The sequence below is a fragment of the Bos mutus genome, chromosome 5 (assembly GCF_027580195.1).
Source record: "Bos mutus isolate GX-2022 chromosome 5, NWIPB_WYAK_1.1, whole genome shotgun sequence".
Lineage (NCBI taxonomy): Eukaryota > Metazoa > Chordata > Mammalia > Artiodactyla > Bovidae > Bos > Bos mutus.
The window spans coordinates 83,374,751-83,402,345 of NC_091621.1; the positions used below are offsets into that span (position 1 = coordinate 83,374,751).

General features: G+C 38.6%; 1 protein-coding gene across 1 annotated transcript in view; it reads left to right on the forward strand.

Moving 5' to 3' along the window:
• Window positions 1-27,595, forward strand: part of PIK3C2G (phosphatidylinositol-4-phosphate 3-kinase catalytic subunit type 2 gamma) — a 474,611-nt gene that overhangs the window by 437,981 nt on the left and 9,035 nt on the right. Inside the window, exons 31-32 of the mRNA XM_070370044.1 lie at window positions 875-969; window positions 24,566-24,691. Of these exons, the coding sequence (XP_070226145.1) occupies window positions 875-969; window positions 24,566-24,691 (221 nt within the window). The remainder of the gene's footprint in view (window positions 1-874; window positions 970-24,565; window positions 24,692-27,595) is intronic.

Genomic DNA, 27,595 nt, shown 5'->3' on the forward strand with positions numbered 1-27,595 from the left:
CTTAAGGGAGATTGTAATCTACTAAGCAAATTGAGACAGGTAAGGTAATAATTAAAATATAAATAATAAGTGATAAGGGCTGTGCTAGTGAAATTCAGAGGGAGGTGACCACAGAAACTATTTTGCATTTTAATTCGGCTTTGTGGAGAGGTAAAAATTCAACAGCCAGTAATAGTGAAAAGAGATCATTTCAAATAAAGGGAATAATATGAGCAATGTCTGGAAGCAAATAGCAGAGCATGTCTGTAGAACTGAGCATATGGACTGCAGTATGAAATAATATTAATGGGAAATAAAACAAACATGGATTCAATAAGAAGCAACAATATGAAGCCGAGAAATTCAGAATTTTTTTCATAAGCAATGGAAAGCTATGAACAGTACTTTGATTGAAAGGGTAATTTTATAAAAGTTGCCCTAGGAAGATTATACTGGTAATTGTGTACAATATGGGTTACATTTGGGTTCTGGGGATGGGCAAGAGAGTGTTCTAGCAATTTAGGCAAAAGATCCATATGTATCTGAACTAGGTGCCATGGAACTGGAAAGGAAGAGACGAGGTAAATATATGGAGTATATTTTAGTTTTAGTCTTTGAATGTTCAGTGTATCATGTGGTCATGCTCAGTCACGTCCAACTCTTTGCAGCCCCATGGACTGTAGATCACCAGGCTCCTCTGTACATGAGATTTCCCAGGCAAGAATACTGGAGTGGGTTCCCATTTCCTCTTCCAGGGGATCTTCCCCACCCAGGGATCAAACCCGCGTCTCCTATGTAAGCAGGCGCATTCATTACCACTGAGCCACCTGGGAAGCCCCCATCCCATGATCAGCCACTTCCAATTTAACTCACTGAAATTCTACTCTTTCATCAGGTGAGAAGTTTGCTGACAAGAAGCCTAAAGTGCAGTTAGCCATATCCTACAAAGACGCGAAGCTGACCATACTTGTGAAGCACATGAAAAACATCGTGAGTTTCTCTTATCTAATAAGAAACATGTAAACCTACATTTAGAAATAACTTTCTTCCTTTAAGCAATTAATGTCAACACTTGTGAGAGGAATGGGGCCAGCCACCAAGTATCAGTGAGGAACAATGAGCCAATTACAGTATTCAGTATGCTCAGTGTACAGGATAATGGTGATCCTTGCTGGAAAGGCTATAACATATTTCACAGGTAAAGTCCTAAAATGAAAGTCAGACTTTTTTCAAAGTGAACTGTCAGAACAAGTCAAGTCCAGCATAGCTAGAATATTGAGAACCAAAAGAAGGAAAAGAAGAAGAAAAAAAAAAAAAGTCCCAACAGTTTACATCTGTCTCATCAAGCTAAGCTTCATGGAAGGCTGACTCATCTCTTTGAACAGTGCCAACACCTTCTATGTGAAGCCAGAGAAGTAATTTTCTCACAGATTCCCATTTAGTGCTTTGAACACTTATCATATTCTGATATAATTGCTCAAAGATGTTTTTCTTCCCTCAAAAAGTAATAATTTTTCCAATAACAGGGACCCCCCATCTTTGCATCCCCAGAACCAAGAATGGTAGTTAGCCTCTAAGGAAAACCAAAAACTGCTCTATTATACCCCATTACTCCCTGAAGATGGGTCAAGTCAGAGAGACCAGGATGGCAATTGCTGCTGCTAAGTCACTTTAGTCCTATCCAACTGTACAACCCCATGGATGGCAGCCCGCCAGGCTCCTCTGTCCACAGGATTCTCCAGGCAAGAATACTAGAGTGGGTTGCCATTTCCTTCTCCAAGGATGGCAAATGGATCATGTCATTAAGAGAGGGAGCCTTCTGTGTCACAGTTAGTCTCTCAGTCATGCCCGACTCTTTGCAACCCTATGGAGTGCAGCACGCCAGGGTTCCCTGTCCATCACCAACTCCCAGAGCTTGCTCAAACTCATGTCCATTGAGTCGGTGATGCCATCCAACCATCTCACTCTCTGTCATCCCCTTATCCTCCTGCCTTCAATCTTTCCCAGCACCAAGGTCTTTTCCAGTGAGTCAGTTCTTCACATCAGGTGGCCAAAGGATTGGAGATTTAGCACCAGTCCTTCCAGTGAATATTCAGGACTGACTTCCTTTAGGATTGACTGGTTGGATCTCCTTGCAGTTCAAGGGACTCTCAAGAGTCTTCTCCAAACCACAGTTCAAAACCATCAATTCTTCAGCTCTCAGCTTTCTTTATCATCCAACTCTCATATCCATACATGACTACTGGAAAAACCTTGATTTGTCTAGATGGACCTTTGTTGGCAAAGTAACATCTCGGCTTTTTAATATGCTGTCTAGGTTTGTGATAGCTTTTCTTCCAAGGAGCAAGCAGCTTTTAGTTTCATGGCCACAGTCACCATCTGCAGTGATTTTGGAGCCCAAGAAAACAGTTTCTCATTGTTTCCACTGTTTCCCCATCTATTTGCCATGGAGTGATGGGACCAGATGCCATGATCTTAGTTTTCTGAATGTTGAGCTTTAAGCCAACTTATTCACTCTCTTCTTTCACTTTCATCAAGAGGCTCTTTAGTTCCTCTTCACTTTCTGCCGTAAGGGTGGTGTCATCTGCATATCTGAGGTTATTGATATTTCCCCCTGCAATCTTGATTCCAGCTTGTGCTTCATCCCAGCCTGGCATTTCTCATAATGTACTCTTCAGAGAAGTTAAACAAGCAAGGTGACAATATACAACTTTGACGTACTCCTTTCCCAATTTGGAACCAATCCGTTGTTTCATGCCGGGTTCTAACTGTTGCTTCTTGACCTGCCTACAGGCTTCTCAGGAGGCAGGTCAGGTGGTCTGGTATTCCCATCTCTAAAAATTTTCCACAGTTTGTTGTGATCCACACAATCAAAAACTTTAGCATAGTCAATGAAACAGAAGTAAATGTTTTTCTGGAACTCTCTTGCTTTTTCTATGATCCAACAAGATGTTGACAATTTGATCTCTGATTCCTCTGACTTTTCTAAATCCAGCTTGAATATCTGAGTCACCTTTAATTGGTTAAACGTCTGAATCTGGATGCAGTAAGTGGCAAGGGTAACACTAAGCCTCACTAGCTTCTCTGGTCTTCCACTAGCCTAGCAAAATGGATCCTCCACATGGCAAAACTCCCCGGAGAATCCACTAATGTGGCAAGTCAGAAGCACTACTTCGGCTCTCTCCTTTGTGCATATAAATCTCTAAGGATGCACTTGGATGGACTTAAAGGAGCAAACTCTTCTCAACATGATGTGCATCTGGAACATACTAGCACTTGATAAATATTTGTTCACTGAAAAATATTTGGCATAATTTTCAGGGAATACATCCTTTATAAATTTAGTATTAGCCAGACATCCAAAGATGCCTGTCTGTAAATCTGTGTTGTTTGCAATCAGCAATTTTTATAAGAACTGGGCAAATATTATTAAATGTGCTTTGTAGAACTTTTACTCTTTAAAAATAATTATTTTCAATTGCTTTAGCTTATTTAAGTTATATGCAGAGGGCATCATGAGAAACGCTGGGCTGGAAGAAGCACAAGCTGGAATCAAGATTGCCGGGAGAAATATCAATAACCTCAGATATGCAGATGACATCACCCTTATGGCAGAAAGTGAAGAGGAACTAAAAAGCCTCTTGATGAAAGTGAAAGAGAAGAGTGAAAAAGTGGGCTTAAAGCTCAACATTCAGAAAACGAAGATCATGGCATCTGGTCCCATCACTTCATGGGAAATAGATGGGGAAACAGTGGAAACAGTGTCAGACTTTATTTTTGGGGGCTCCAAAATCACTGAAGATGGTGATTGTAGCCATGAAATTAAAGGATGCTTACTCCTTGGAAGGAAAGTTATGACCAACCTAGATAGCATATTGAAAAGCAGAGACATTACTTTGCCAACAAAGGTCCATCTAGTCAAGGCTATGGTTTTCCAGTGGTCATGTACGGATGTTAGAATTGGACTGTGAAGAAAGCTGAGTGCTGAAGAATTGATGCTTTTGAACTGTGGTGCTGGAGAAGACTCTCGAGAGTCCCTTGGACTGCAAGGAGATCCAACCAGTCCATTCTAAAGGAGATTAGTCCTGGGTGTTCTTTGGAAGGACTGATGCTAAAGCTGAAACTCCAGTACTTTGGCCACCTCATGCGAAGAGTTGACTCATTGGAAAAGACTCTGATGCTGGGAGGGGTTGGGGGCAGGAGGAGAAGGGGACGACAGAGGATGAGATGGCTGGATGGCATCACTGACTCGATGGATGTGAGTCTGGGTGAACTCCAGGAGTTAGTGATGGACAGGGAGGCCTGGCGTGCTGCAATTCATGGGGTCGCAAAGAGTCGGACATGACTGAGTGACTGAACTGAACTGAACTGAGTAAGTTAATCAGCTTAACTGAGAATAGCAGTTGTTTAAGACAGTCTTAGGCTGGGAAATGAAGATTAAGTTAGATATAATTTATAGCAATATGTATGTTCATGGACTTTAAGAATCTATATAAATACACATGATAAAGAAATAGTATTTAAGAAATAGTGTTAATCAATTTAACAGAATTTATATATATATATATGACATATAATGGGCAACTGAAAATAGTCCTCTTGGAAACTATACATATATTTCAGTAATGTCATTGCTGAAGACATTTTAGAACATGCCTGTCGACATTGCTTTTAGATCTGCAGATAAACCACACAGTAAGCTTGTTGATATTATTCAACAGTCACGCCTAATGTTTCATCAAAAACAGTATTAACCAACCTGATCACTCATTTTATTCATTAGCGAAATCCCCAAATTACTTTTGACAGTTTTCAAAAATGCATTTTACACTCCGATCAAGTTGTACTACCAATAAGTATATTCAAAACAAGTGTGATGAAAGCATAAAGGAGGGGAGTGAGTAAAAGTAAGAGTTTAAGATTTGGATCAAGTTATGAGTAAATGGAAAATGAGACAGTGAATCCTTTAAAAATTTGAAAACTGCTTGGAATTCCCCGGTGGCTCAGACAGTAAACAATCTGCCTGCAACACAGGAGACCAGGGTTCAATCCCTGAGTGGGAAAGATCCCATGGAAGGACATGATCACCCACTCCAGTATTCTTGCCTGGAGAATTCCATGGACAGAGGAGGCTGGCAGGCTACAGTCCATGGGGACACAATTGAGTGACTAACATGTTAGGGCCACTAGGGCCTATATGTTGCCAATGCCCTTGAAAGGGAAGTTGTTAATAATGAAGTCATGTTTCCTCCTGGTTGTTCTCTGCCCCCTAATCTCTTAACATTGCCCTGGAACTCATCTCTTTCTCTCTTTTAAAAATATTTTCTTTGCCTCACCTCACAGATGTGGGATCTTAGTTCCCCAACCCAGGTTCAAACCCTTGCCCCTTGCATTGGAAGTAGATTCTTAACCACTGGACCACCAGGGCAGTCCCTCTTCGCTTTTTATTGCCAGGCCTGTAGCTTTAAATACCCTTTACATGTCTTTTCCTTCTGTATTTATAATACAACTTGAAAGTCCCCCTAAAATCCAGTTATATGTACAACTGATTACTCAACAACTCTAGTAGAAATTCAATAGGCATCACGACTTAACATACATCCAGTCAAACTTCTGATTATTTTCCCCCTAAACCTGCTTCTTTGGCAACTTGTCTCACCTCTAAATAACACCCTTATCCTACTAGTTGCTCAGGTTAAAATCTTTAGAGTTCTTTTGACTGCTCTCAAAAACTACATCCCAATTTATCAGCAAATTCTCAGTTTCATCTTGCAAAATAAAGCCAGGATTCCATTGTGTTTTACCACCACCACTACCACAATTGGATCAAGCTGCCATCTATTCTCACTTGAATTACTGCTGTTGCCTCTCAATAGCTTTCCCTGATTTTACCTTTATATCAGGAGCTCCCAACCTCCAGGATCTAATGCCTGATGATCTGCAGTGGAGCTGATGTAATAATAATAGAAATAAAGTGCACAATAAAGGTAATGTTGTTGAATCATTCCCAAACCATCCCCCCACCCCCTAATCCATGGAAAAACTGTCTTCACGAAACCAGACACTGGTGCCAAAAAGGTTAGGGACTGCTGCTTTATATCTTTTTAGTCTTTTTCTAACCTAGCATCCAAAATATTCCTTTGAGAATAAAAGTCAAATCCTATATTCCTCTGCAGAAGGAATCTCATTCTACTTACAATGATAGCCAAGTACCACCCTTGACCTCTCCAGCTTCACCTCACGCCTGTTGTAATCAGTCCCAGAGTCATGTCAGACTCTTACAACCCTGTGGACTGTAGCCTGCCAGTCTCCTCTCTCCATGGGATTTCCCAGGCAGACTCCCTAAATCACTCCATTCCAGCTGCAATGATTTTCTTCCTATATCTTGAATACTGAAGCATGTTTCTGCCCCAGGGCATTTGTACCTACTACTCAGCATACCTGGACTGCTCTTCCCCAAGCCCGTGGTTCAAATTCCCCAGTGGTTCAATCTCACATATGCTAAACAGCTATTTTTACTGTCACCTTTTCCCATGAGGTCCTCTCCTACTCCCATATATAAAATTGCGGAAACACCCCTGTTGGTTGGCACTTCCAAACTTCCTTCCTCCACTGCCCTGTATCAGTGTTATAACCCCAGGGCTAAAGCAGGGTCAAGTATATCATAGGTGCTCAATGAATACTTTGTTAAATAAAAGGATGTTAAGTTACTTCTAATGTGGACAACAATCTCTCACCTTCCCAAAATCATCACAACAAAGTTCTCATGCTTTGCATTTTTCACAGTTTCTTTTAAATGACTACTTTATTTCTTTGGCTTATCTGAAGACTGAGATGACACTATAATGCAAATGACAAAAAAATCTATCTATAAATTCTCAACACATTTTCTTTGCTCATTTCAAGTTGTAACTAATTGTTATTTATTTTTTTCGCCTTCAGTATTTTCACATGCTTGAGTAATCAGACTAAAGAAGTTGTGTTTGATTTTATTTTAATATTAAAATGAATTATTCTGCCTGCAGTTCTGTTATATTTGATAGTAAGCTTGATGAAAAGAATTGTTTATCTTATATTAAATCTTTGAAGCTTTGCTGTCAGAACTTCCCTCCTGTGAATTCACAGCCTAAAACAAAATTGCTAAAATTCTTCCCTTTCAAAGCCACACAATATGATTTATCCTAGTGAACAGAGACTGACAAAATAGTGCAGTTATTTAGAACTGACCAAGATTTTTAAAAATAATAGTTCAGTTTGTATAACCGAGAAACAGAAAAATGATTTACAGTTAAAATATGTCTTTAAATCTTTCTAGTGTTTTCCCATGTAGCCTACATTAAAATGCTCTCTTCCACTGACTTCTGCGATCTCTCTTTGCATTGCTGTGTGTCTCCTGGTCTTGTGGATTCCCCTAGTGTTGTGTCATTTCTAGACTGTTTTCTTCTACCTGCTCCTGAGTGATCACGTTCCAGAAGCCTCTTAAGATAATCAGTAAGGATTACTGATTAGCATCAGTAATGGCATCAGTAGGGATGCCAAACCCCCTTCTGATATGGAATATGCTCACACCAGGAGAGTCTCCTTAGTCTGTAACAGAATAATAAGTCATTTCATATGAAGAGCAAGTAATGACCAGGAAAGTCGGATATATCTCAGCTGGAGTGCTCTTTAGTCCTTTCCTAAGACACAAAATGGCAGAAAATCATTACTGTATGAAATCAACGGAAGAGAGAGAAGTAGTCAAACACAACAAAAAGAACTAAATACACACATTAAATTTTATTATGTTTTATTTTTAAAAATTCTTACAGTTTTACTATGTATTTGTAGTCTGGCGGGGGCTGGGGGGTCTTGTTTTTAAAATCCACATTCCTGGATGCAACTTCCATGACATTGACTCTGTCAGTATGGGTTGGGATTTCTGCATCTGCCTTTTATAGGCGATTCGTGGATTCCTCTACTCTTGCATTTCTAGACTTGTTTTCTTCTCTCCTGCTCTCAATTCTTTTCAATTTTTTAAAATCTAGACCTTTAAAAGAAATTTGTCATTGCTCCATCTTAGATTCACTTTATGTAAATGAATGACAATTTCTTGTTAAAGGGAAATTTTCTAATAATAATTATTCAAACAACTATATTTGCCTTGTATTCCATGAATAAAAATTGTTCTTCCAGAGTTGGCGTATTATGACATCCATTTCCCATTTCAAAGAATAAATGAGATGCAAAGCAATGAACAGTGAGGAGTACCCAGCCCAGATATACATAACTTACTTTGTTTCATGACTTTTCAACCAAAAAATTGACCCTCAAAGATTACCAATTGTTTCTTAAGGAAACAAACTATGTTGTAGTTCAGTTGCTAAGTCCTGTCCGACTCTTCCCAACCTCACGGATGCAGCAGGCCAGGCTTCCCTGTCCTTCACTATCTCCCTGAGTTTGCTCAAACTCACATCGATTGAGTTGATGATGCTTCCAACTATTTCATCTTCTGTTGCCCACTACTCCTCTTGTCCTCAATCTTTTCTGCCATCAGGGTCTTTTCCAATGGGTCAACTCTTTGCAACAGGTGGCCAAAGTACTGGAGTTTCAGCTTCACAATCAGTCCTTCCAATGAATATTCGGGGTTGATTTCCCTTAGGATTGACTGGTTTGATCTCCTTGCAGTCCAAGGGACTCTTAAGAGTCTTCTCCACACCACAGTTCAAAAGCATCAGTTCTTCAGTGCTCAGCTTTCTTTATAGTCCAACTCTCATATCCATACATGATTACTGGAAAAACCATAGCTTTAACTAGACAAACCTTTGTTGGCAAAGTGACGTCTCTGCTTTTTAATATGCTCTCTAGGTTAGTCATAGCTTTTCTTCCAAGGAGCAAGCATCTTTTAATTTCATGGCTGCAGTCACCATCTGCAGTGATCTTAGAGTCCAAGAAAATGAAGTCTCTCACTGTTTCCATTGTTGCCTCATCTATTTGCCATGAAGTGATGAGACAAGATGCCATGATCTTCATTTTCTGAATGTTGGGTTTTAAGCCATTTTTTTTCACTCTCCTCTTTCACATTCATCAAGAGGCTCTTTAGTTCTTCTTTGTTTTCTGCCAAAAGGGTGGTATCATCTGCATATCTGAGGTTATTGATATTTCTCCCAGCAATCTTGATTCCAGCTTGTGCTTCATCCAGCCTGGCATTTGCATGATATGCTCTGCATAGACGTTAAACAAGTAGGGTAACAATTCACAGCCTTGACATATTCCTTTCCCAATTTGTAATCAGTCTGTTGTTCCATGTCTGGTTCTAACTATTACTTCTTGACCTGCATACAGATTTCTCAGGAGACAGGAAAGGTGGTCTGGTATTCCCATCTCTAAGAATTTTCCACAGTTTGTTGTGGTCCACACAGTCAGAGGCGTTGGCATAGTCAATAAATCAGAAATAGATGTTTTTCTGGTATTCTCTTGCTTTTACAATGACCCAGCGGATGTTGGCAATTTGATCTCTGGTTCCTCTGCCTTTTCTAAAACCAGCTTGAACATCTGGAAGTTCACGGTTCATGTATTGCTGAAGCCTGGCTTGGAGAATTTTGAGCATTACTTTACTAGCGTGTGAGATGAGTGCAATTGTGTGGTAGTTTGAGCATTCTTTGGCATTGTCTTTCTTTGGGATTGGAATGAAAACTGACCTTTTCCGGTCTTGTGGCCACTGATGAGTTTTCCAAATTTGCTGGCATATTGAGTGCAGCACTTTCACAGCATCATCTTTCAAGATTTGAAATAGCTCAACTGGAATTCCATCACCTCCACTAGCTTTGTTCTTAGTAATGCATACTAAGGCCCACTTGACTTCACATTCCAGGATGTCTGGCTTTAGGTGAGTGATCACACCATCGTGGTTATCTGGGTCATTAAGACATTTTTTTGCACAGTTCTTTCGTATATTCTTCCCACTTCTTCTTAGCATCTTCTGCTTCTATTAGTCCCATAACATTTCTGTCGTTTATTGTGCCCATCTTTGCATGAAATGTTCCCTTGGTATCTCTAATTTTCTTGAATAAATTGCTTTCCTTTATTTCTTTGCATTGTTCATGTAAGAAGGCCTTCTTATCTCTCCTTGCTATTCTCTGGAACTCTGCATTCAGTTGGGCATATCTTTCCCTTTCTCCCTTGCTTTTTGATTCTCTTTTCTCAGCTATTTATAAAGCCTCCTTGGGCAATCATTTTGCCTTTTTGTATCACTTTTTCTTTAGGATGGGGTCACTGCCTCCTGTATAATATCATGAACCTCTGTCCATAGTTCTTCAGGCACTCTGTCTACCAAATCTAATTCCTTGAATCTATTCATCATCTCCATGTAAAATTATAAGGAATTTAATTAAGGTCATACCTGAATGGCCTAGTAGTTTTCTCTACTTTCTTCAATTCAAGCCTAAATTTTGCAATACAGAGCTGATGATATGAGCCACAATCAGCTCCAGGGCTTGTTTTTGCTGACTGTATAGAGCCTCTCCATCTTTGACTGCAAAGAATATAATCAATCTGATTTCAGTATTGACCATTTGTGTTGTTGGGAAAAGGAGTTTGCTGTGACCAGTGTATTCTCTTTACAAAACTGTTAGCCTTTGCCCTGCTTCATTTTGTACTCCAAAGCCAAACTTGCTTATAACTCCAGGTATATCTTGACTTTGGCATTCCAATGCCCTGTGATAAAAAGGACATCTTTTTGAGTGTTACTTCCAGAAGGCCTTTTAGGTCTTCATAGAACCATACAACTTCAGCTTCTTCAGCATCAGTGGTTGGATCATAGACTTGGACTACTGTGATTTTGAGTGGTTTGCCTTGGAAATAAACTGAGATCATTCTGTGGTTTTTGAGATTGCACCCAAGTACTGCATTTTGGGCTCTTTTGTTGACACTGAGGGCTACTCCATTTCTTCTAAGGGATTCTTACCCACAGTAGCAGATATAAGGGCCATCTGAATTAAATTCACCCATTCCCTTCCCTACAAGTTCACTGATTCCTAGGATGTTAATATTCACTCTTGCCATCTCCCACTTGACCACATCCAATTTACCTTGATTCATGGACCTAACATTCCACATTTCTATGCAATATGGTTCTTAACATCATTGGACTTTACTTTCACCACCAGATACATCTGCAACTGGGCCTTGTTTCTTCTTCGGCTCAGGCTTCATTCCTTCTAGAGCTATTAGTAATTTCCCTCCATTCCTCCCCAGTAGCATACTGGACACCTTCCACCTTGGGGCCTCAATTTTCAGCATCATATCTTTTTGCCTTTTCATATTGTCCATAGGGTTCTCGTGGCAAGAATATTAGAGTGGCTTGCCATTTCTTCCTCCAGCGGACCATATTTTGTCAGAATTCTTCACTATGACCTGTCCATCTTGGGTGGCTCTGCATGGCATGGCTCGTAGCTTCATTGAGTTACACAAGCCCCTTCACCACAACAAGGCTGTGATCCATGAAAGGGACTGTGGGGGGGTGGGGGGCGGGGGGGGCAGGAGCAGGGGGAGGGCAGCTAACATTGTACTCAATGGTAAAAATCTTAGAGCTTCTCCTCAAAAATCAAGAACAAGACAAGGATACCAACTCTCACCACTCTTATTCAGCTAGGTCAGAAAAAGAAATTAAAGGCATCCAAATTGGAAAGGAAGGTATAAAAATGTCCCTGTTTATAGATGACATGATATTACATATAGAAAACCCTGATCACTTCTCAAACAGTTATTAGAATTAATAAATAAATTCAGTAAAATTGCAGGATATGAAATCACTACATTTCCCTCACTATCTAAAAATAGGGCATTCCTATGAAATCTTAAGTAAGCCAAAATGGCAAAAATGAAAAAGCAATTACCTTCAGGTGCATTTTGCTAACAAATTCACAGAATAAATCAAGATAAAGCATACATGCTTACAGACAGTTCAGAGCTATAGCAGCTTGATACTGAAGTTCTAAGTGTTGTTCTTGGGGAATGAGCTTGGCAGCATATCTCACTGTTCAGGGTTCATGCTACCTTGAGCAATGAGAGCAATGCTATTAACAGATTGTTGCCCCCCAAAAACACTGAAGGCTGTTTTCACTTTTCACCTTTCCTTGTAAAAGCGAAAATTCTCTGGATTTTGTTCAGTTAGCAAAAACAGGTGATAATGTAGGTTTTTCCTAAAAGCAAAATGGCATAAAGCAAACTTCCAAAAAGCAGAAAATACATATATATACATATATATATATATATATAAATCACCTGCATTATAATAATAATGAGCAATCAGAAAGAGAAATTAAGATAACAATTCCAAGTATAACTGCATTTAAAAGAATTAAATACCTAGGAATAAATTTAACCAAGGAGATGAAAGACCTGTTCACAGAAAAGTCATAAGATACCAAAATAAATTTGAAGAATTAAAAGTAAATGGAAAATATTCCATACTCATGAATTGGAAGAATTAACATTAAACGTCCATACTACCCAAAGTGGTCTACAGATTCACTCAATATTTTTTAATATAAATTTATTTATTTTAATTGGAGGTTAATTACTTTACAATATTGTATTGGTTTTGCCATACATCAACATGAATTCGCCACAGGTATACACGTGTTCCCCATCCTGAACCCCCTCCCTCCTCCCTCCCCGTACCATCCCTCTGAGTCATCTCAATATGAATCAGTTTTCTACCAATATCCCAATGGCCTTTCCAAAGAAACAGAAGAAACAATCTTAAAATTTGTATGGAACCATAAAAGACCCCAAATAGCCAAAGCAGTCTTGAGAAAGAACAAATTTATGGCATATGAGCCTAAAACATACAATAGGGGAAAACAGTCTCTTTAATAACAGTGCTTGGAAAACTGGACAGCTACATGCTTTAAAAAAAAAAAAAAAAGGAACTGGGTCACTATCTTATACTTGTTGCTTTTATTTAGTCGCTACGTTGTGTCTGTCTCTTTTGTGACCCCATGGGCCGTAGCCTGCCAGACTCCTCTGTGCAGGCAAAAAATAGTGGAGTGGATTGCCATTTCCTTCTCCAGGGAATCTTCCCAACCCATGGATCGAAACTGAGTCTCCTCCGTTGGCAGGTGGATTCTTTACCTGAGCCACCAGGGGAGCCCATCTTATACCATACACAAATCTTAAGTCAAAATTGATTAAGGACTTGAATGTAAGACTTGAAACCATAAAACACCTAGGCAAAAAAAAAAAAAAAAACACTGGAAAAAGGCTCCCTGAGATTGATCTTTCTGATGATTTTTGGATTTGATACCAAAAATAAAGGCAACAAAAGGAGAAATAAACAAGTGAGACTATATCAATCTACAAAGCTTCCACACATCATGGAAAGCCATCATCAACAAAATGAGAAGGCAGCTTACTGAATGGGAGTAAGATACATGATTAACAAATCAGATATCTAGTAAAAGACGAATATCTAAAATACAGAGACCTCATTTAATTCAGCAAGAAAACCAAACAAGCAAATTAAAAACTGGACAGATGATCTGAAAAGACATTTTCCCAAAGAAAATATACAGATGGCCAATAGGTACTTGAAAAGGTATTGCACATCACTAATCATCAGGAAAATACTAATCAAAACCATGGTGAGATATCACTTCACAAATAGAATGGCTATTATAAAAAAAAAAAGACAAGAAATAACAGGTGTTGGCAAAGATGTATAGAAAAGTGGACCCTCATCCACTGTTGGTGGAAATGTAAATTGTTATTTTCCCTTATGAAAAAATATGAAGTTTCCTGAAGAAATTGAAAATAGAACTACCATGTGATCTAGCAATTTTACTTCTGAATATTTATTCAAAGAAAATGAAAATGCTAATTCAAAATTATATGTGTACCTCCATGTTTACTGCAGCATTATTGGCTGTAGACAAGATGTGGGGGCAACTTAAGTGTCCATCAATGGATGAATGAATAAAGAAAGTGTATAGTCATATAATGGAATATTATTCATCCATAAAAAGAAGAAAATCTTGTCTTTGGTGACATCATGGATGGACTTTAAGGGCACCGTGCTTAGCAAAACAAGTCAGGCAAAGAAAATACCACAAGATTTCATTTGTATGTGGAATCTAGACAAAAAATGAAACCAAGCTTATAGATACAGATAATAGACTGATGACTGCCAGAGATCAGGGAAGGGGTGAAATGGATAAAGGGAATCAAAAAGTATAATCTATCAGTTATAAAATACATAAATAACTGAGGATACAGCGTACAGCATGCTCACTATAGTTAATAATACTGTATTGTATATTTGAAAGCTGGGGAGAGTAGATTTTAAAAGTTTTTGCTATCATAAGAAAAAAATTTAACTCTGTGTGGTCATGGGTGTAAATTAGGCATCATAATCAAATCATTATGTTGTACCCCTAAAATTAATATAATGCTATATTGATATTGTTCTATTAATGGTCTAATCCTAACCCTAACCCTAACCCTAAGCTTCATTTTTTAAGTACCAGTATAAATTTAAGGACTTAAATATAAAATATCTAAAATTAAAAATCTTGCACTCAAGAGAAGAATGGAGATGATGGGAGAGTCAGTAAACCAGAAGATAGATCAAGGGAAATTATCCAATTTAAAGAACATGGAGAAAAAATATTAGAAAAAGAAGAATAGAATTTTAAAGGTCTGTGGGAAAATACTCAAAGATCTAACATTAGGTCACATTTGTTTCTGGACTCCAAAGACAGAAGTAAGAGTTTGAGGCAGAAAAATATTTGAAGAAATAATTGCCAGAAATGTACAAAGTTTAGTGAAAGGCATACATTTATAAATTTAAGTACCTTATTGAGTACCAAAAGGAAAAGCTCAAACAAAAGCATGCATTTATATATTGTTCTCAAACTGCTAAAAACCAAAGATAGTGGGAAAAAATTGTGAAAGAGCTAGAGAAAAACACTTGGCAAGTAGGAGAACAAAAAAAAAAATGTAGGTAAGAAATAACCAAAGCTTGAAGACAGGGGAACATGTTAAAGAATTGGAAAATAAAAAGGAATGTCAATTTAGATTTCTGCAGATGGCATATCCCCTTCAGCAACAAAAGAAAAATGCCTATTCCAGTGGAGGAAAGCAAAAAGAATTTCATACCCTGGATTTGCAGAATGAGTTTTCCAGGCCCAAAAGAAGAATTTGACATTCAGTCTATTGTTTTTAACTTTGTTAGATATAGTTCATCATTCCAGCCGGTCATAACTCAGTCCCGATGATCTGATCTAGCATATTAGCCATAACTGTTTAGTTGGACATGATCAAGGCAAATATTTGAGGTATATGGATAAAAAAAAAGTGTTACATTTTACCTCTAAATTACTAGTTTCTGCTTTTTATAATTCATCTTTTTTTCTCCCATCTATCAAATATAACATCATCAAAGCTAACCTTCCAGTATTTATCTGTTCATCACAATTCCTCAGCAATCACTAACAAAACATAGTCTGTCTCTTGTATTTCGATTTCTCAGCACTGTAAATAGAAGCTAAGGCTTTGGAAATTGGAAATCATCTACAGTGGTTCAATGCAACTGTAAAAAAAAAAAAAAAATTAATTACCAGTTAACTCAAATAGTTCTTCAGTATTATCTATTAGGTAGATTGTAAAAAGTAAATAAGGTTAATGCCTTACTTGTTACATGTTATTAAGACTGAGAAATGGAAAAACTTTTCAAGCTTCACAAGATACTTCAGTGAAAGTCTGGAGTCCTAGTTAGAATTCTGAACTTTTAAAAGCAATTCAATCCATATGTACTGAGTCAGAAAAGAATTTCTATCTAGTAGACTGTGACTTCTGTCTGGTTGCTAACTATATTAAGTAGAGGATTAAAAATTTTAATATATATATATATGATACAAGATGATCATGCCAATGAGTTTGTTATTGCTTTGAAGGCAGAAACTATTTTGATCACTTTTCTGTGTCCTCTCTCAGAACATCCAAAGTGCTAGACATATGGTAGTTTGATTTTTTTTTTAATTATTGGAAATCACCTATTGATGATAAGCTCTATTTAAGGCTTAAATTGATGTGAAATGAAGCAGAAGACCATTCGAATTGAATTCACGAAGACCTGAAATCATCCCATTCTACACAAATTAACACAAAGACTGGAAAAACCATTCCACCATTTCTTTGAGGCATACAGCAAACCATACATCACAAGCATTTTTATTGTACTCCTGTACTTTTATTGTACATTGTCATTTTATAAAAACACCCTCTTCATGATGGCCAGCCTGAATTTCAAAATTGCCATTTGGCAGGCACATAAATGAGGGAAATACTTTTTTATTACATTGTTTTGTTTCTGGCATAGACCTCAGGTTTTGATAGTCCTATCTTGTTTTAATCGTTGTCAGTTGAATTCTACCAATGCCTATACTACCCTATGATTGGAAACATTTAAGTTAAAAAAAAAAAAAAAAACTTGATGGAAAATTCTCATAAATTATTCATCAAAAAGATAATAACCTATTAAATACAATTAAACTTTGAATTAATCTACAGACACTTCCAAAGAGTCTGATATTTTTAAACCATGTACCTTCATCACATAACTAAGAAAATTTGATCTAGAAGTGCTCTTAATTTGAATCTGTCAGTTTCCTTTGCATTCTCTGTAGAGACCTTACAAGATAGTGGATAAAAGCATAGCCTGTACATTGAAAAATCTTGAATAAAATAAAGACAATACCAGCTCAATGATTATTTTAAGAGAGTGCTTTAAATGAACTAAATATTCACGATGTGGTAGCTCTTATTATTATTACTGTGTATGAAAGATAAAAGTCTTTTTTCATATACTCATATGAAGAGTTGCTGGCATACCCTACAATGTGAAGATGGTTTTATTTACTTAACAAACAGTTTATATTTCGTTTTCTTTCTACACCAACTTACTACTGCTTACTATTTTTTCAATTCTGATAAATTATATTTTCAAGATACTTTCATCCACTGATCACAAAAAATACAAAAGTAACACTGAAAACCATTTGAAAGGCTGTGTGCAACCTAAGGCAAGAAATGAAGACAGAAATTTGGCATATTTAACTATTAACAGGGCTACCCAGGTGGCACTGGGCTTCCCTGGTGGCTCAGATGGTAAAGAATCCACCTGCAATGTGGGAGACATGGGCTCAATCCCTGGGTTGGGAAATTCCCCTGGAGGAGGGCATGGCAAACCACTCCAGTATTCTTGCCTGGAGAATCCCCATGGACAGAGGAGCCTAATGGGCTTCTGTCCACAGGCCTGCAAAGAGTAGGACATGACTGAGCAACTAAGTACACATTGTGAATAAAGATTTACTAATGTATATGTTTATATATATATATATATAATTTTTCTAATTTAAAACGAGAATCCCCTATATTTCACTCTTCAGTTGAGAAGTCTCTTCCACCAGTGAATGCTAAGAGTATCCTAAGACTTTTGTTTCTAATCTTTTCAACTAGAGGAGCCTCTTTTTAAACAAGCAAAAAAGTTTCTGATTTCTCAGATGCCACTGAAGTCCTTTTGCTATCTGATATATCTAAGAAATACAAAAAGTGTTTAAAACTACTATAAATGCAGCAGTGCTTTTAAATAATAAAATTGTGTTAACAAAAGCGCCTACATATATTTGAAAAAATAGTAAATACGTGTGAGACATATTTATTTCCTCTGCAGGGAGTGCTTGCTGCTAATGTGGGGCCATCTCCCTGCCCCCACACAAAATCCCCCATAAGGCACTCCTCCAATTAAACTGAATGTACCTCTTTCTGTTTCCTCCATGTACTCCACACAGCAGGACATGGAGAGGAAAACTTATTGGTGGTTGCGAGAGGGCATAGGAATGTAGCGCAAAAATATGACTTTAGTTCACACTCTGCCATTTATTAGGTCCCCAAGAAATTGTTGGATAATCATTAGCTCCTAGAAGCAGACTTAAATAACCTGCTGTGCTTATTGTCAAGGAGATTTTTAATGAGTTAGTAAAGTCTGGAGGGTTGAGAGGACTATCACAGAAGAGTAAACAAGATCTCAGGAAAAGGACAGCAATTAGAGATCAAGCCTCTGAGTGAGAAGAATGGTGACCAAGGACTCATTCTGAGACAGAGTGCAAGTAGTTATGTTACAAATACAGTCTAGCTCCAGTTGGAGCAAAAAAGGAGTAAGAAAGGGTCATAAGGATCTAATTGTCTAACAGGATCTGAGAGATTAGATGAAGTCAAAGTTTTTGAAGTGAAGCATTAAGAGACTATTCAGATGGTAAAGAATCTGCCTGCAATGCGGGAGACCTGGGTTCCATCCCTGGGTCGGGATATAGCCAACTGAGCGGCTACATTAAGATACTGAACATAACAAACAGACCTTAACGCATAAGTTCCTGATGCAGCGGTGTGCATGAAAAGATCAGCTCTAGCAGAGAGATGCCTTCAGACAGCTTGCCTTCAGACAGCTTTGCGTTCAGGGTAAACACCTAGGACAGACCTGGGAAGCAGACCCCAAGATACATCTATTTTACCCTGCAGTCAGCTTTTTTTCTCTTTTTTTAACTGGGATAGTTTCTTTATAGTGTTGTGTTAATTTCTGCTGAACAACCAAGTGAATCAATTATGTTGTTCAGTCGCTCAGTCATGTTCAACTCTTTGCGACCCCATGGACAGCAGCATGCCAGGCTTCCTGGAGTTTGGTCAAACTCCTGTCCATTGAATCAGTAATGCCATCCAACCATCTCATCCTCTGTCGTCCCCTTCTCCTCCCGCCTTCAGTCTCTCTCAGCATCAGGGTCTTTTCTAATGAGTCGGCTCTTCACATCAGGTGGCCAAATTATTGGAGCTTCAGCCTCAGCATCAGTCCCTCCAGTGAATATTCAAAAGGATTGATTTCCTTTAGGATTGACTAGTTTGATCTCCTTGCAGTTCAAGGGACTCTCAAGGAAGAGCTAAAAATATTCACATATCCCCTCTATATTGGACCTCCCTCCCAACCCACCATCCCACCCCTCTATGTCATCATAGAGCATGGAGCAGAGCTCCCTGTGCTATATAGCTGCTTCCCAATAGCTATCTGTTTTACACTTGGCAGCACACATATGTCAATCCCAGTCTCCCAATTCAGCCCACCACCTCGTCCCCTGTGTCCACACATCCATTCCCTACGTCTGTGTCTCTATCTCTGCCTTCCACATAGGTTCATCCATACCATTTTCCTGGATTCCACACATATGCACACATGTTAATATACAATATTGTTTTCCTTTCTCTGACTTACTTCACTGTTTATGACAGACTCTTAAGTCCATCCAGTGGGCTTTTTATTGCTTGGTTACAGTACTCTTGCCTGGAGAATCCCATGGATGGAGGAGCCTGGTGGGCTGCAGTCCATGGGGTCGTTGGGAGTCGGGCACTACTGAGCGACTTCACTTTCACTTTTCACTTTCATGCATTGGAGAAGGAAATGGAAACCCACTCCAGTGTTCTTGCCTGGAGAATCCCAGGGACAGAGGAGCCTAGTGGGCTGCCGTCTATGGGGTTGCACAGAGTCGAACATGACTGAAGCAACTTAGCAGCACAGTAAGAAATGTTGCAGTAGGTAACAGAAACTACTTATATCTTAGGAAGTTAGGAAGACTTCTGGTTTTTATGTTGTTGTTCAGTTGCTAAGCCATGTCTGACTTTACAACCTCATGGACTGCAGGCCAGACCTCCCTGTCCCTTACCATCTCCTGGAGTTCACCCAAGTTCATGTCCATTGAATCAGTGATACTATCCAATGATCTCATCCTCTGGAAAAGGTCAGTTTTCATCCCAATTCCAAAAAAGGGCAGTCCTAAAGAATGTTCAAATTACCAGTCAGTTGTGCTCACTTCCCATCCTAGTAAGGTTATGCTCAAAATCCTTCAAGCTAGGCTTCAGCAATACTTGAGTCAAGAGCTTCCAGGTATACAAGCTGGGCTTAGAAAAGGCAGAGGAATCGGAGATCAAATTGCCAACATTCGTTGGTTGGATCATAGAGAAAACAAGGGAATTCCAGAAAAAATCTACTTGTTTTCTTGATGACGCAAAAGCCTTTGTGTGGATCACAACAAACTGTGGAACAAACTGGTTTTTATATTGCATTATAAATAATGATTCAGCAAATATTTATGAATAACTTTCGAAGAGCCAGGCACTATAAATATATGGCTTATTTACTCAGTCATTTGATAGCTGCTTCTTGAGTATTTGGACGCTCAGCTGGTAAAAATCTGCCCGCAATGAGGGAGACCTGGGTTTGATCCCTGGATTCAGAAAATCCCCTGGAGAAAGGAGCAGCTACCCACTCCAGTATTCTGGCCTGGAGAATACCATGGACTGTATAGTCCATGGGGTCGTGAAGAGTCAGACACAACTGAGCGACTTCTACTTCATTTTGCTTCATTTCTTGAGTATTGACTAAGTGCCAAGTACTGTGTTAGGGTTAGAGCTTCTAAGAAGGAAAAGAATGCTATTGAGGAAGACAGCTGTGAAAAGAAAGACACGAATAAGGTAAAGAAAAGCCCAATCTCAAGTGAGGATTTAAAGTTTTTAATTGGTGATTCAGAAACATACTGAACGCTTAGAAGAAGGAAATGAGGGTTGGGGTTAGGTTAGCAGGATAAAATAACCAATGCAGCAAAATCCAAAGCAAATGCAGGGGTAGGGGAAGAGAGGAACAAGAAGACATGGATTTTCCTTTTAAATGATTTCTTATCTCATAAGGAAACTAACACACATATAAAACTATTTATTGAACTTTGAAAAATAATAAGCAGTTTAACGGGAAATCTAGAATATAAAAATTCAGAATTGGTCTAGGCAACAAAATGAAATTTGGATGACTTCACATCATCTTCTGAGCACAGTAAGAACATCAGGCAGAATTCTAGAAGACTGTGGTAGTGTTCCTTGACCTTAGCCAACCATGAATAAGAACGTCCTCTGGGTGATACAAGGAAACGTCTCATTGTTTAGACTGAACCTCAGACTAAGAACTCTAACCCCAAGCCTTATCACTCTTCAAAGTGTTAAGTCTTTGTGAAGGTCTAAAACACAACCAGAATACAATCCTGGGGTAAGACAGACAAGTAGGAGTTATTTAGTCATTTTAAAATAAAAATTTAGTTCATATAAACATAAGGGTGAAATGAGAAGTGTTGATGAAAAGACACCTAGTGATTTCTTTGACATATCATCTGAGATCTTTAAGGGGCAGGTTACAGTCCCAGTAAGAGGAGCAAGGGAAAAGTGTTGATAAGACAGCTGCTACAGGAAAAAAGTGAAAGTGAAAGTTGCTCGGTCATGTCCGTCTCTTTGCAACCCCATGGACTATACAGTCCATGGAATTCTCCAGGCCAGAATACTGGAGTGGGTAGCCTTTCCCTGCTCCAGGAGATCTTCCCAATCCAGGAATGGAACCCAGGTCTCTCACATTGCAGGTGGATTCTTTACCAGCTGAGCCACAAGGGAAGCCCCAAAATACTGGAGTGGGTGGCCTATCCCTTCTCCAGCGGATCTTCCCTATCCAGGAATCAAACCAGGGTCTCCTGCATTCTAGGTGTATTATTTAGGGGGAAAAAGAATTTTCTTAAAGACTTGAGAAATCCATGTCTGCATATTTACAGCTGCTAAGGACAGACTAACTGTGCTGCTCAAATCAAACGCATCCCTGACTTAAATTGTTCTATTATTCTGAAAACAATAGGATATTCAAAGATCTTGTCAAAGACACTAATTGGAAACAGAAGCCCAAACCTTTAATTAGTAAATGCCTGGTGAAAGCTGGTATACAAAATCCTTTTTCTGTTCTGTGATTGGGAGCTTATCCCTTTGTGGGGAATCCTTGAAATGTTCTGAGAAGGAAAGTGACACAGTCAAAACAGTTTCCAAGAAGGTTAAATACAACAGTGATAAACAGAATAAATGAGGGAATGAAGTGGGAAGACTGGGACACAAAAAAGGAACTGAAATCTAATTATAAGGTAGGGAATAAAGATCTATGGTGGCAGATGAACTAAAGCAAAAAGGGAGGATGTTGATCTTGGTACATACTTGGATTTGAAAATCAGTGACAAGGGAGATACTGGAGAAATGAAACTGTATCATTTAATACAATTTCAACAGGCTGAAAAAGAAATCGATTTTGGAGTAGTGAGGAAAGTGAAGATGAATTTTGGTTAGAGTGTAACCTACTTGTAGAGCTCTTCATAGGTCACTAGACTGGAATCTGAAGGCTGAATTACAGATTCCAATTTGGGAGTCATCAATATCAGTGGTTTTCAATTGGGGTCAGCTTTGCCCCCCAGGGGTCATTTAACAATGTCTGGGAACATCTTTGCTGTCACAACTAGCAGGATGGTATTGCTGCAGGCTGGTAGGTAAAGGTCAGTGATGCTGTTAAAGTATCCTCTGTGCACACAACAGCTCCCTACAACAAAGACTCACTTGGCCCCAAATGCCAATAGTGTCAATGATGAGAAATCCTGCTCTCAAATGTCAGAGTACATTAGGGCTATCTAGTCCAATCAGTGCATATAGTGTATTCTTATTCAATTTATAGAAAATAAAAATAGTAGGAAGCATATATTGGATCTTACTCTTTCAGGCACTATACTCACATTACATGGTTTATTTTATTTAATCTTTTGAATGCTTTGAGATCAACACCACCTTTATCTCCATTTAAGAGGTTAGGAAACCGATCCACAGAGAAGTTATCTACCAAAAGCCACACGGTTGAGAAATTTGGGGGCCCAGACTGCAACCAAAAAGCCCCTCCCAGAACCACAATTCTAAGATGTCACCACTAAGATGACACATACAGTGATTATAGGTATGGAATGCTCAAGCCCCGTGGTAGGAAAGAGAGACAATTACACAGAGCAGAAACACTTTACTGCCTTCATTTCTCTCTCTCTTTCTCTGTCTCTCACACACACACAAAATCAGCTCTCTCAAATATTAATAGCAATGTTTTTCTGTGTCACAGAAAAGTCCATTGTGTCATTGAAAAATTCCAGAGCTCCTCTTGGGGGAGGGTTTTGAGTGGAGCAAGGTACCTTGAGCACCATCCAAAGCAGCAGTTTTGATGATCTTAGCATTTGGACATGTGCATGTGTCCAGATGTATTTTATCTAATTTGTGAATAATAATAAAGACCCAGATTCTCCTGATGACATGATTTTTACTATGTAAATTAGAACAGAATAGAAGTTAGTCCTATAATAATGTATATCACATTTCCTTACTCTCCTTCCTTTCCAATATGCTTCTCTAACTGCCAAAGAACGATGTAAAATTCAAGCTAATGACCTTGGGGATGGCACTGGATGTTCATGTGTGATTGTCACTGTCATTCACAGAATTGGTTGAAAACTACTGATTTAGTAGTTAGGATGTATTCACCAAGATAAGCATTTAAACTCCTCAATTGTGACTTTCAAATCATCCATTTTAAATGTAAATTACACAAACATTTCTCATTTTATCAAGCGAGATAGGCACAGCTTTTAGTACAATTTTCTCTCCATTTGGTTACAAAGATAGAACCCATTTCTCTGAAGTACAGTTGTTTCCAAACTTTTAAAAGTATACTCTGTCTTCAAATTTATTAAGAAATAAAAATATTCATAAGAAAAAAGGTTGAAAAAGGGAGACGTTCTGAAGCCGTTGGGGAAGTTTGGGGGGAGGAAGGCTGGAGAGCATTGATCCACCAATCAGGCCGGAACTCACGCAACTTTGGGAGCGCCACAGAACACAATTTTAAACGGATCATCCAATATATTTTAGGATAATTTAGATCAGTGCTCCCCAACATTTTTGGCACCAAGGACTGGTTTTATGGAGGACAGTTTTTCCACGGACTGGAGTGGGGGGTGGTTTAGGATGATTCATGCACATCACATTTATTGTGGACTTTATTTCTATTATTATTACATCAGCTCTACCTCACATCATCAGGCATTAGGTCTCAGAGGTTGGGGACACCTGAATCAGATAATAAAATTATTAAAACTACCTTAAAATCTTGTAAGTAGGTCTAATTGATATTTTATTTAAATTCTATCTGAAAATATGGTATTATGCAATATACATGTCATTAAGTGCTACATCTTATTTTAGGTGTTAAACTTGAAATATTTTTTTTCTTTTTTTTTTTAATTTTCAAGTGGTGTACAGTCCCCTGAGGCACTCAGGTCCTATCTCAGCCAGTGGCTTATATCAACTCTTGACCATTTCTGTCAAAAATGCAAATTTCATTTTTACTACAAAAAACTAAAGTAACTCATACTTACTGGAGTTTTAAATGTAGCTCTCTGAAACAGTGCTTAATTTAAGATGGACTGTTTTACTCCTTTAAACTGTATTTTGGGATTCCTTTGGAGCCGTGATGTATTTCTTTTGATTGTTCTCTTCTTTTCTGGTAAACAGTGACTGTAATAAATCTTGATCCTGTCTTTGGTCTAGATATTTAGTAGCCATGTATTTGTTTTCTTTGATAGCTGCGCACATTAATATTTATAACCATTTTTCTCTGCAGCATCTCCCAGATGGCTCCGCGCCCAGCGCACATGTTGAATTTTATCTTTTACCGTATCCCAGTGAAGCCCGGAGGAGGAAAACAAAATCTGTTCCAAAATGTACTGACCCCACTTACAATGAGATTGTAAGTATGATTCATCTCTTGTCCAGTCACTTTGTATTTTTTCTTACCATTTTTCAGCTTCACAATGAAATATGGAAAATCTGTAGTAATTGGCAGCATTATTTCATAAAGGGAAGATGTTTCCCAAAATAGCCACTGTGTGACACTCACTGTTCTTGATGCTATAGGAATAGGAAAATACAGCTTTCAAAATGCTTATGAACCAATTTTCAAATTGTGGCTAGCTTACAGCAAGAGCCCAAGACTTTATGGCATTTGTTTCGCCTCCTAACATTATCCCTGACTCCATCTTGTTTTCTCTAATAAGCTTTTCTTTCCCTCATTTTCCTTACCTGATAACTTTATCATAGTCTAATCTATTGTAAACATTATAAAATCTCCTTTGAAAAACTGAAAAAAAAATAAGTACAAAGCACAAATTATATTAAAGTTAATTTATATTATATACAGCTCTCTAATTCCTTTGTAGTATACAATCTGAACATCCGATCCTCTCTTTTTTTCTACGGCAAACCCTACATTTTCCTCTTGATTCCATCCTTTCCTATCTCCTCTGTAGCTTGCTCACTTGATTCTTTGCTTACCTTTCCAGTGGGTTATCTTACCCACTGGATCCTCAACTCCAAAATCTTAAAAAAAAAAGTCTTCAACTCAGCTTTTATAAAGCATCAATTTTTTCTTCTCTTGCTATCACCTCCACACTTTAGCAGACTTGGCATATTTCCTGCTCTCTGTTCATCGCCTCCTTCTCACCACTTAATCCTTTGCAATATGGATTCTACCTTGACCAATGCTGCTTTGTTCAAAGGGCACCAGAAGACTCCTGATTGTTCAGTCCAGTGATCCAATGGGCTGTCCTCTCCTGAGCACTTAGACAGCAACTCTATTAACTGCTTTCTCTTTCTTGACACCTCCCTTTTGCTTCTTGAGCTCTGCCTTTTAACTCCCTTGTTTTCTTTAACCACTCTCTCATTTTCCTTCATTGCCATTCTTCCCCTGAAAATATTTATTTACTGGAGTTCCATGATGTGACCTCATCTCTTCTTAATATATACACTCAAAATGATCTTATGGATCTACAGATTTTCATTTATTACCTACTTGAAGCTTGCATCTCAATTATTTCCTCAAACTCTAGCTTCTTTCCTAAGCTCTAAACCTGTGTGTGCATGTTCAGTCGTGTCTGAGTCTTTGTGACCCTGTGGACCCACCAGGCTGCTCTGTCCGTGGGGATTCTCCAGGAAAGAATACTGGATTGGTTTGCCATGCCCTCCTCCAGGGATCTTCCCAACCTAGGGATTGAACCCAGGTCTCCAGATGGCAGGCAGATTCTTTATCACTAAGCCACCAGGGGAGCCCTTTAAACCTGTACTTTTACCTGATTATTGAAGAGCCCCTGAGATGTCAGGGAGGGTGGGAGGGAAGCTGAAGATGAAGGGGATATATGTATACTTATAGCTGAATTCACATTGTACGGCAGAAATCAACACAAGATTGTAAAGCAATTACAAAAGTAAGTTAACAGTTAGTGACTCAGTTGTGACTGACTCTTTGCAACCCCATGGACTGTAGCCCACCAGGCTCCTCTATCCATGGAATTCTCCAGGCAAGAGTAGTGGAATGGATAGCCATTCCTTTCTCCAGGGTATCTTCCTGATCCAGGGATTGACTGGGGCTGCCAGAGTCCTTTGTGAGTTGACTCAGATGCTCATCTGGCCTCACTTCTCTCTGGTTGTTGGAGGAGGTCTCAGGTGTTAGCCACATGTGTGCTTGATGTTCTTTACCACATGCTGCTGGCTTCCCAAAACAGCAAGTTATCCAAGACAGAGACAAAGATGCCACACTACTTTCTGAGCCACCAGGGAAGCCCAAAGCAATTATACTCCAATTAAAAAAGAAAGAGCCCCTTTAGGATGCCTCCTAGGCCCTTTTAAACCAGGTTTCCCTCCACTGTCATCTCAGAAGATACTAATGACATCACTCTCCTCCTCACTCACAAGTCCAGTTAATCCCCAAGTTTTGTCAGTTTCACTTGGGCAGTCATCTGCCTCTTCAATCCATCTTCTCCTCTGTGTCCCATAACTGTGTCTCTGGTGAAAGGCCTCATAACTTTGGCTAATATAATAGCTTCCTATCTGCCCATCTTGCGCTTTTCAATTAAATCATTCAAATTTCTATCTAAAGTGTCAAAAACTACTCATTTTTATTGCTCTCCTACATAACTTTTTCCAAATGTTCCTTACTACCTACTGGATAATATCCAAAATCCTAAGTGTGGCATTCACAGCCCTTCAAATTTGACTCAGTAATTTTCCAAAGTTGTCTCTGGAGCAGTATCATCCTTATATACCTTTAAAATTTTTTTTGTTTTGAGATAATCGTAGATTCACAAGCAGTTAGAAGAAACAATATAGAGAGAATTCAAATACCCTTCAACCACTTTTCCTAAAATGGTAACACTTTGCCTGACTATTGACAATATCATAATCAGGAAATTAACATTGGTACAATTCACTGACCTTATTAGGATTTCTCATTTTACACGTGTTCTTATGTATGCATATATTTAGTTCTGTACATTTATATCACATGTATAGGTTTGTGTGATCACCACAATCAACCAAGGTCTAGGCCATTCCATCACAGTGATTCCTGGTGCTGTCGGAGTAAAGCCACAGTCACTTTTCCCACTCTAACACTCCACGCCCAACTCTGGCAATGCTTAATATATTCACTATCTCTATAATTTTGTCATTTCAAATGTTATATAAATGGAATCATACAGTTTGTAACATTTTGAGGTTGGCTTTTTTCTTTTACTATACATCTCACGAGAGATCCATCCAAGTAGCTGCATGTATCAACAGTTTGTTTTCGCTGCTGAGTAGTAGTCACGGCAGGGAG